The sequence below is a fragment of the Pyxicephalus adspersus genome, chromosome 2, assembly GCF_032062135.1.
Source record: "Pyxicephalus adspersus chromosome 2, UCB_Pads_2.0, whole genome shotgun sequence".
Taxonomy (NCBI): domain Eukaryota; kingdom Metazoa; phylum Chordata; class Amphibia; order Anura; family Pyxicephalidae; genus Pyxicephalus; species Pyxicephalus adspersus.
In genome coordinates this window covers 137,304,159-137,315,388 of record NC_092859.1, presented here as the reverse complement: position 1 = coordinate 137,315,388, position 11,230 = coordinate 137,304,159, and the positions used below count along the sequence as shown (strand labels likewise).

General features: G+C 40.6%; 1 protein-coding gene across 2 annotated transcripts in view; it reads left to right on the top strand.

The window, feature by feature from the left end:
• The first annotated feature begins 388 nt into the window (after window positions 1-388).
• The window catches only part of SMAD3 (SMAD family member 3), a 76,209-nt gene continuing 65,367 nt past the window's right edge, over window positions 389-11,230 (top strand). The window contains exon 1 of one of the 2 annotated variants that reach the window (XM_072402597.1): window positions 389-823. In XM_072402597.1, the coding sequence (XP_072258698.1) occupies window positions 618-823 (206 nt within the window). In that variant the 5' untranslated portion in view covers window positions 389-617. Of the gene's footprint in view, window positions 824-8,533; window positions 8,583-11,230 lie in introns of those variants that run through there. The other variant, XM_072402598.1, reaches the window with a different exon arrangement.

Genomic DNA, 11,230 nt, shown 5'->3' with positions numbered 1-11,230 from the left:
TTACTTATTGAATATATTTTAAGTTTTGTCTTTCCATACACTATAAGTTCTTATTATTATAAATATTATATATTACTTATCGAGTTGCCTATGATAAGGTGTGCTCGGAGCACCCTGCCTCTCCCCTCACAAATCTAGAGACAACCTGCGGCACCACGCACACCACACATCACCCACGCACAGGAAAATGACCACAGAGCCGCGTCACCAGGCGGATGAATCCACCGCACCCTGTCAATCATCGTCCGCCCTGCTCTTTATACATCCAGTAGCCTTTAGGAAGAGGGGCGTGGCTGAGTCAGGCGGGGCTACCGGGGGTGTCTGCGGGACAAGGTGGGCGTGGCCGGTGCCATGGGCGGAGGAACACTCGCAGAAGGAGGGGAGGTGACGCGTCTGAAGCTGAGTGAGGATGAAAAGTTAGAAGAGGGAGAGCGAAGTAGTGCGCTGAGCAGGTAGAGAGGTGTGACAACGGGGCTGCAGCAGGGTGACAACACGGCAAGTGTGGGAGAAGTGTGACAGAGAGCCTTACTCTGCATCTACCCTTCTTCCACACTCTCTCTGCTAACTTTTTCCTTTTTTTTTTTGCATTTTGGGGGGTGGGGGAGGTGGTGGCTGCCATGTCCTCCATTCTTCCCTTTACTCCCCCAATTGTGAAGAGGCTGCTGGGCTGGAAGAAAGGAGAGCAGAATGGCCAGGAGGAGAAGTGGTGTGAAAAAGCAGTGAAAAGCTTGGTGAAAAAGCTGAAGAAGACTGGACAGTTGGACGAGCTGGAGAAAGCGCTGGCTACCCAGAGCATCACCACCAAATGCATCACCATCCCCAGGTGAGGGCTGGACCGCCTCTGCCCACCGCTGGCATGGGGGGAGGGGAGGGTCACACCGGATGGGCGCACATGGCAGTGCCAACATATAGTCCCTTTACATGTCACCGATAATTCTTCATATGTGCCCGGGTACAAAACCCAAACTTCCTATATATTGGGTGTTATTTTTTAGAAACAGTGACTATGCCATTTATGTATTTCTATTGGCCATATAGCGGCCATGCCCGTGTAATATTTATATATAAATGACAGGATATTGACACCCAATACCACCAATGGGCACTGAGCTCCAGCAAGGTAGCTGTGACATCATCATTCCTGAATTCCACAGATACAATGTATCAAATACTAACAGATACAATCTAACATTGTTACATATTCAATGTCAATGGGGATTCACCTGAAATGGGGACCAATCACATTTGGCGGTTTATTAAGCAAAAGGTTTTATTTTAATTGTAATGAAATCAATCACTTTACAGACTCTATTTATAAAGCAGTGAATCTGACATTCACTGAAACATTCCCTAGTGGAGAATTAATTCCTGCCATTGAGACACATAGACCTGGCAGATACACCACCAGGGAATGTTTTAGTGAATTTCAGATTCATTGCTTTACAGATAGACTTCTATGGGCTTTATTTAAAAAACAGGCAATCTGACATATCTTCAGACATTCCCAGGTGGGAAAGGTACGGGTCTATGTGATTCCCATGGGGGAATGTTTGAGGGAAGGTCAGATTCACTGCGTTATAAATAGAAATCTGTGTGTCTCAGTCTGTATTATAATGATATATAAGGATATAAAATTGATCGTCGTACAGATCATTTATTGAACAGGGATGGCACTGAGTTAGTTGCTTGTAGTTGGCGCAAGGACTAATGAACACAGATATATGTATATAGAGACCTTGAGGGCCCATTTAGGTGTATGCCCTATGTTCATGTACGTGCGCTGGGCACATTGCCTTGTTCATTGCATAAGGCAGCCCATTGGCAATGAACGGTGCACCAACGCAGCTCAATGAGCCAATGAAGGCAGTGTATAATATTGTAGATGCATTGCCTTACTGTGTTGGAGCTCCATTCAAAATCAATGTCACTGCAGCCTGACATGCGCCGCCACAATGCAAATGTCTGATTGGCCCTAAATGAGCCTCAGGCCTTTGTTGTGACAGCTGGGAAGGTCTCCTGGAAATCTGCATTATATATTTTAAAATCCACCTTTTTAATATTTAATTTCAATGCTGTACGTTTTTCCATTATTGATTTTTTAAGAAGTTTTAATAAAGCCTAGATTGTAAGCTCTTATGGGCAGGGTCCTCTCCTCCTCTGGTGTCACTGTCTGTGTCTGTCATTTACAACCCCTATTTAATGTGTAATATGTTGGTGCTATATCAATACTGTTTAATATTAAAATATTAATAATAATGTACAGCGCTGCGTAATATGTTGGTGCTATATAAATACTGTTTAATATCAACAATTGATAACTGAATTGATTGAACTGAGAAAGTGAAGGACAATTCACAAGTTCTCACTGAATAATGGGTGAAAGGGAAGTCTTCCAACACCCAGACAATCTATCTAATGAAACAGAGAGCAAACAATGCACCGGACAGCAAATGAACCATACAGTGCACAGGGGGTCCTAAGGTATAAATGAGGTCCCTAAAGTTGGCCATTCATGGGTCCATGTTCCTGTTCTGTCCTGAACTCTGATTGATTCTATGAGCCTGATTTAATAGAGCTTTCCAAGGCTGGAGAGGATACACTTTTATCAGTAAAGCTGGGTGATCCAGCAAACCATGAAAGAACCAGGATTAGAAACATCTGCTAACAAATAGTAAATTACATTTAGGAGATCCTTTTCAGGTTTGCTGGATCACCCAGCTTCACTGATAAAAGTGTATCCTCTCCAGCCTTGGAAAGCTTTAATAAATCAGAGTCTATGAATCGTTCCTATAAAATTAGGAGAACCTTCATTGGTCAAGTCAGAAATTTCCTATTGTGGGTACAAGTATCTGGCGGGTTTTTGGAGACGTCTTGATTGATTTTTGGAATTTTGCAGCTTTGCCACCCTTACCTTTACTGATCTTGTCTCCTGTAGGTTTGTGCATCTATTGCAATGTGTGATATTATGTCAGTTAATTTTCGATCATTGTTAGAAACTTGTTTCTAGAAAGTCATTCAAGTTGCATCTATGGGACATATAAATAGCTATGGAACAGACAGCGAGCAGGCTCACCTGGAGGAAGCTTTTTTTCCTTGGGCCGGCAGTGAGGTTGCAGTGCAGTTATCGGTTCCCCATGCCAGTGAGCCGATTCCCCGAGGGAGATGCTACAAGTAGCTTCTACCTGCTGCAGATACCCTTTACAAAATCAATGGGGGTGACAATGAGTGGTGCAGTACGACTGACGCCTCCTGGCAAATCTGTTTTTTTTTTCTTTTAAGAACCAGCGCTGCAGTATGAGTGGCTGACAAGATGCCAGCCACTGAAAGCCACATGGAATCACTTGTTTCCGAGACAGATCTGATCCCAATCCTAGCATTTGCGTTTGGTCCCTGGAAATCCACGTATAGAGTTTTTTGTGGGGTTTGTAGGCATTTGACAGGCGATTTTCTGTCTCCATTTCCCAGGCCCCAATATTACTTTACATATTGACCCCCTATTTCTGGCTCTTAAGATGTCGTGGTTTCAGCTTATCATGGTTGTGGTTGCATTCAAATCAGTGGCATTTCTGTGGTGTCACAGGAGAAGTTTCAGACATTTGTGTAGACAGCAGGCACACGTGCCCATCTCAACATACAATATTTACTCAATAAATATCCTAACAAGCAGTTTGCAAACACGGCTCCTTGTGCTGCATTTTGTAAATGAATAGATTGATCTGTGCAAACAAGATATAATATATACAGTATTGGTAATGCGTGCAAATATATATATATCTTTTGTTGATAAATATTACAATGTTATTTACTAATAGTCATTTTTATTCCTGCAAGTAAAGTGTACAACTTGTAAACTCCTGCACATGACTGGAGGTTTGTAGCGTGCACAGGGTGACTTCTGTGAGAGTGAATAAGATCCTTTAGTAAATAACCTAATCTGCTATTTGGAGAAGTGGCCCAGGCAGGTAGGGCATGTGAGTACATGTATAGGGATGTGTGTGAAGGCGGTGGGGGGATACTGATAGAGATCAGCGCTGAAAATAGTACACTTGTAAAGCTGTTATTTACCTATTTTTACATTTGGTATAATCCAGCTGAAGGAATTTCCAGCGATTCTAAATACACCTTTAATATCATTGGGTAGCCTCTAATACCACCCTGACTCCAAACACTGGAGGTCAGGAAAATGTGAAATGTGCTCTAAAGCTAATGTACTAAAGTCTTTGGATTGCACACAAGGTGCACAGTCCACCCATTCAGGGGTTCTGTTTTTAAAGTGTTAGTATAGAAAAAACAAAACAAAAAATCAATAAATAAATATATAATTGTATGTGTACATTTTGCTGATTCTTCTGCCTTGTGATCCCAACTAGTGCTATCAGTTCCTAAGTGGGCTACAGAGCAATTACCCTCTATCGTATAATGGAAATAGGGAGAGGTGTCCAAGACTGCAGAAGATAGACCCAGAGAACCTGGGTCATCCAGCAAACCTGGCACTGATATCTTAAAACCATTTATTATTCATTGGCAAATGTTTTCTCTCCGGGACCACATGCGTTTCAGATTTGCTGGGTCATCCAAGTTCTCCCATCATAGTCTATCTAGTCCAGGCTTGAATGGGCAAGTTCAAGTTCTGTGGGCCCTCAATGCAAGTTCACCGTATATATGTGTAAAGGGTCCTGAAATGTAGAATGGGTATTCAGGTATCCAGACCACTTGCTGTCCATCACATGTAAAAGCTGTCTGGATTTTGCTACAGGACCTTACAGAGAGCTGAGTTCAAGGAAAATTGAGTGAACTTTCTGACTTTAGCACACCTTCACTGTCATCTATTTTCTGTCTGCTTTTTTGTCTTCCTGTGCACCCTGAAAACCCTCAACCACAGGTTACCTAGTATGCCAATTAAGAATTTTGGTCTGAAAGAGGCTCTGGCAAGTTCCCATAGTAAGTATGAGTATTTATAGATTGAGCAAGGTGTGGACCTTCCAACGCAGGATGCGGAGGTGTTTCTAGAGCCCTGATTTTGTATCTGAATGTTGCAGTTTGTGTATTAAGTTCCCTGAATATGGAAAGAAAACAAAAGGTATCTGATTTTTTTTTTCTTATGCAAGCTTTGGTAGTTTAGCTAAAAGCCAGATTTACATACAGACTACCTTTTTTGTCACTTTAACCAAAAGACACAAATTGCTTATTGCTCAAGGAACCCCTAGCAACCTCTGGAGGAACCCTGGTTGAGAAACACCTCTTTATAGTATCATCGTTTTCTTAATTATAGAGCATCAAACCACTTGCTGAAAAAAAACTCTTTCTGTTTCTTGTGTTTCCTGTAGAGCAGTTTTTGTTACTTTTGTGAAGCCACATTTTACCTTGGTGGTTGTTTAGGTCTAAACCAGAAAGCTGAACACTAATGGTGGCATTTACAGTAATAATACAGGATCATGCAGGTGACCACACAGTTTAGGTGAGCAGCCTTCCCTACCATATTAGTAGTGAGGGGAGAGGAAGGAGACACAGAATGACTGAGTGAGCTTGTTGCTATTGGCACAGAAATGATGTCCTTGAAAATGGCGTCCTCTAGAGATCATTAGGCACAGGCACATAGGGGTGCTGGGTTTACCCTCTTTTCACATTCCAGATGTTTGGCTATAAGTGGAACCCCAGGCCAAAACAAAATTCCTATATACTGTTCGACGCAGACATTTTTTTTGAACCGGGTAGGAAGAAATTGTAGTGGGTGGCCAACTCTTCAGTAACCTCCCAAAAACAGCCGGGTGGTTACTGAAAGGTGCCAGGTGGTGTGCCCGGCTAAAAAGGGCCTGGAGGGAACACTGCTGTTATGTCTCCTGAAGTATGTTTGATTCTGTACAGCCAGTTTTGTGATTTACACATCCCTGGTACTATCCACAACATCTTTGCTTAATCTGGTTCTTTGCTTCTGGACTCCCATTTTTGCTAATTAGACAGAGGTAATGATGTGGATGAATTTTCTAGTTGGCAGGCTGCTGGTGTAGTGGTGACCTAGGAATAGCTGAATCAAAGTTTTTAAATTGCCTGGCTTGCAGCAAGCCAGATGTGTGTATGGCCCAGTCTCCACTGCTTCAGGCGCGTTTCAAACACCCACATTTTGAAGCATTTAAAACATATTTTTTTTTAGGTCTCTGAAATGCACTGCATTCCTATTGAAGGTAGTTGGGTGGTCTCCATGGATGATTCAACTTTGCTTTGCTTAGGTTCAGTTTTTACGCAGCATGCTTTGTTGCCCTATGTCTGTCGGAAAATTAAAGCATGCCATATTTACATTGATGTGCAGAGTGAAACCAGTTGATATAACAGATAGTATGGCTCTTTTTTGTGCCCTGAAATGGCAATATTATGCTAAATTCTGTCATATTCTACATGGGGTAAACCTGTTTGTTCATATTTGGGTCTGGTGTTCTTAGCACTTTTTAAGGTGTATTCGTTATTTCCCTAGTGGTTGAACTTGATGGACTTTACAAATCCTGCACTAATTCCTGCAGATTTGAAGATCACTACAAAACCACCCTGTGTGTTGACATGCTCATTGGTTTTGTCATTATTATTATTTTTAATAATAAACAGTATTTATATAGTGCCAACAATTTATGCAGCGCTGTATATTAAATAGGGTTTGCAAATGACAGACAGTGACACAGAAGGAGGAGATGTCCCTGCCTAGAAGAGCTTACAATCTAAGAGGTGGGGAAGCAGCACACAATGGGGGGGGTTATGGAATGGTTATGGCCCCGCCATATGTTTTCACGGTCAGGTTGTACCTTTGGCACTGGCTGTGTAATTATCTGTTTGCTTTTTGCTCTTTCACAAGCCTATCGGATATTGTATTTCAGAATATCTGTCACTATCTCATTCATAGTACATTCCAGTGCTTGTTTACCCACACCACACGTGTGCAGCCAGTGGCGTGTAATAGGGAGCGGCAGTGTTGATAGACACAGGTGTAAACTTTTTCCAAATGATATTGAACATACATTTATAAAGACTGAGATTTGTTTTAAAAAGTAACTTTTACTTGTAAATGAAAACCGTTGCTTTTTTAGCAAGATTACATATTTGACTGTATTCTCTTGAGATTTCATGCTTTAAAGAGGCTCCTTTATGTCTAGGCTTCCCCTTAACACAGACTGGAAATGTGTATTATGGAAATCTTGTTTTCCAATACTTTATTCTCCTGAGACACCAGTATAAACCCCCACCCCCATAGAGAGAAGTAGAATTCATGTAAAATTCATGAGACAGCCCATCCAGTCTAAGAGTCAAAAAGCCGGGTATCATGTGCCTCCACCGATAACAATGTGCATGGGACACAACAACAGACCCCATCCATTCAAGAGGAACACAGTGACACAAGCTTGGGAAAGCCCAACATGGGGTTTTAAAAACCTTTTTAGTTTTACAAACTAAAAGTCATAAGAACATTCTGTATTAAATGTTTATCTATAAAGTAAAGATTTTAATAAAGTAATACAAAAATCTATACAGAATGGTTAATGAACACGTTGACTTAACTAGTCAACTACTATTCTATGTTTGAATCAAATCATATTAATAAGTATATAGTTTGATGATGATCCCTATCATTGGACCTGATTTAATAAAGCTCTCCAAGACTGGAGAAGATAGACTTTTATCTGTGAACCTGGGTGATCCAGCAAGTCTGGAAAGGATTTCTTAAATCATTAGCAATTTGTTAGAAAATGTTTTCAATCTTAGACCAGATCCATTCTGTGTTTCTGTATAACCCAGCTTCACTGATGAAAGTGTATCCTCCCCAGCCTTGGTAAGCTTTAATAAATTAGGCAATAGCGCAAGGCCCCATTCTAAATAGCTACTTTTCTAAAGGTTTAGATGTTTATTTAATAAGTTTATATGGAAATTTTAAGTAAAATGTGATTGTGACAGCAGATGGATACTGTCATGTATTCTTTGTTTGTGCTTCAGATGTTAATTCCTTAAAACTACTTTAAGTATCTCTATAGTGAGTGGAAGCTATGCAGCATTGTCTTGGTTTACATATCTGTTGGCAGAAGGTCGATATAAAACTCAGGTTGCCCAAGGCTTAACATACATGAGCAAATCTGACAACTTTGGCTTGGTAGATTCTTGGTAGATTTCCAATTGTAGATTAATGCTTACCAACATGTCTGATCTATCTACAACTGAATGGAATCCATAAAATTGTTCTTTTGGCATTGGCTGCTGTATTCCCTTCAGATCTGACCTTTGTGTTGCAATGGAAGTAAAAAATCTGCATATATGTCCTACCGGTATACTTTATGTTCATATATCCCTGTCACTGATATATGATTTAAAGTGACTTTATAAAGGGGGCCAAAAACAGTACCCTGTTATAAAAGCTGCCTTATACTTACCGGTCAGCTGCTTTGCAGAAACTTAGCTCTGTTGCAGGTTTCTCAACACTTATCCTATGCTGTCTAGTGTGTCACCTGTGGTTCCCCCTGACTGTCGCTCATCACCATTGTTTCCTTCAGTGACAAGGTTCTAGGAGGAAGCCAAACCACCAGAGGACAAGCGTGGTATTCCACCAGGTAAAGTTGAAGCAGTTTTATTTTTCACTTTCTATCATATTTTTTTATCTTTCTCCAACCCTCTGACAGTGTCACTTAAAGTTATTGGGGCCAAGGACCGGATGTGTCTTAATGCAAGTTTTGGAAACTCCTTATTGCTGATGTCATTCTGTACAGAGATTCCTGGGTTGTCCCTGTAAGAACACTCTTAGAATTGTCGATAATGGGCTCATAGCGTTCGGATTCCACATAGTGCTGCTTACATTAGCTCGGTCTGGTTACGTTTACTCTCACCAGCAAGTGCAGATCAGCAAAATGTATTTCTACGTCTCTCTGGGGTTCAGGATAACAAGTCAGTGGGTTGTACTTCTGAATGTTTAAATTCAGTATAATTGCAGGCTTGTTAACCACCCCCTCAACCTTTTGTATCAGGTTGCAATAGGAGAGCCCCATTTCAATTAATGATAACCATCTGTACATGTGGATTTCTGTATATGCAGATGTTATTCTCACTACGAATCTCTGGCAATGCAGAGGGGGTGAGGAGCAGTAGTCTAGATGGGTTCCCTTTTATAGCCTCTTGCAGCTGCATTTCTAGGCAAATTTTCAAATCTAAATGCAGAGAAGAGGCAGCAGTTATTGCCTCTTTTTGTAAATGAAAACATTGGATTTTCATTTAATGATCATCAACCTTTTGTAAAGGGTTAAATGTGTACTGTTTGGATGTAAATGTACAGATTATATTGGTTTTATTCCACAGCTATAAATAAGATAATTATGTCTTTCTGCAAAGAAAAGTAACTTACATTATAACTTTCATCTGATGATACTGCTTTTAAACACATTTTAGTTACTTTGGCACTGCAATATGACCTTTTTCAGTTGTACGAGTCAAAAATCTGTTAATGGTAAAATGGTTTCCTAATGGACAATTAACATTTCATGTTTATAGATACTTAAAATGAGAATGTTTTTTCCCCATAAGAGTTATTTTAAAAGGTTAAAACAGAACTAAACCCTCATTACTCACCTGTCCCCCTTGCAGGGTGCCGCCATCTTCTTCTTACTTCTTTTCCTGTACAAGATCTTCGACCGTCTTGATCAGCTGGGGTGGGATTAAGGCCTTTGCAGGAGTTTGCTTATTCCCGGCACGTGCAAGGAAAGCCAGGAAGGCGGAATGTGTATACGGGCAATCAAATCTTTTGCTGCACATGCGCTTCTCATCTTTTTGCCTGATACCTGGAATGATCGGGCAGGTAGAAGGGATTATTACTGAAGGGACATTGCCTATCTCCTTCCTAAATAATAACCTGCCTGGTCATGGAATTTTGTATAGCGTACCTTTAGTTCTGCTTTAAGCTTTCTCAAACAACTTTAAAGAACTGTGATCATAATTTAGCCATTCAAATACTTACATAATTTTAGTTAGCAGTGAAATGTTATAACTGTTTATTTGATATACAGCAGTTTAGGATATAGTAGGCTTGGATTAGAACTCCTGAAGTGTAGGGGAGATCTGCAACAGGGACTCAGACAGAGATCTGAGAAGGGTTCTAACTTTTCTTCTGTACTAAACTATTTTTAATGTCCTCCCGGCCCCTTTTAGTTGGGCGCACCACCTGGCACTTTTCAGTAACCACCCAGCTGTTTTTAGAAATTTTAGAATTTGAAATTTAGTCTTAACAACTAAAAGCACGTGACCACAATTCTGGTATAGTGTGCCCACAGATTTAAGGCCTTCCTCCGCCCAAGTGATCCAGGTCTAGCCATTGCACCCCAAATAGCTGAACGGCTTTGTGGTTGGTTTGTGTTTCCCCAACAGAAGCTTATTTCCATTGCTCGGGCAATAAATAGTTTTCCTCTGTAACCACAAACCATGTGACTTTGGAATCCGTGCACAGGGAGTGGTGCATACACAGCTACTTCTGTGTATACTAAGACCATTCCTCTACCGTCTAAAAACTCATCTGAGACCGTCAAAAGGAAAAAGAGATATATTTAAAGTCACACCTATGCTAAGGGTTTGGATCTTCTTTTTTATACTGGAGTTTACTTGCACAGAATGTGCAATATGCCATAAGAGGAGCATAGAATGGGCATTGTAAGCATTGTCAGTGCTTTTCATTTTCTCAATTGTTGTATTGTTTACCTGTAAGAACAAAATAACGTTGTTGTTTTATTGGCTCTGAGTTGCATAATTTCAATTTTGCCTCTTTTAACTTTGCTATGATTGTCAAAAGTATTCACCCATAGGATACTTCAAATAAATTTGCTGTCATGATGCTTTTTAAAGTAGAGGCAGATCTATGTTTGTAATCTGATTAGCTGGGATCCCAGGGCCTTCTAAGACACCTGGGGTAGCATGTGCCAGTTGAAGAGATGGTGGAGCAATGCTTTCTATTCAATTTTAGCTTGATAGTATTACATGACACCCTGCAGAGCTAAGAACCCATTAAAGAAAACTATGATGGTTTAGGGCAGTGTAAAGTTCCATTTTCTTTCTCCTAAGCATGCAAGTCTAGTGGTACTGGAATAATCCAATTCTGTTATTTAAAGCATAGTCTGGCATGTCTACCTTCCTTCCACAGTGATCACAGCTTCCATGTTTTTTATCCTAAAGCCACAGGGACTTTATCCTAAAGTCAGAAAAAGAAACCCCCTCAATGGGG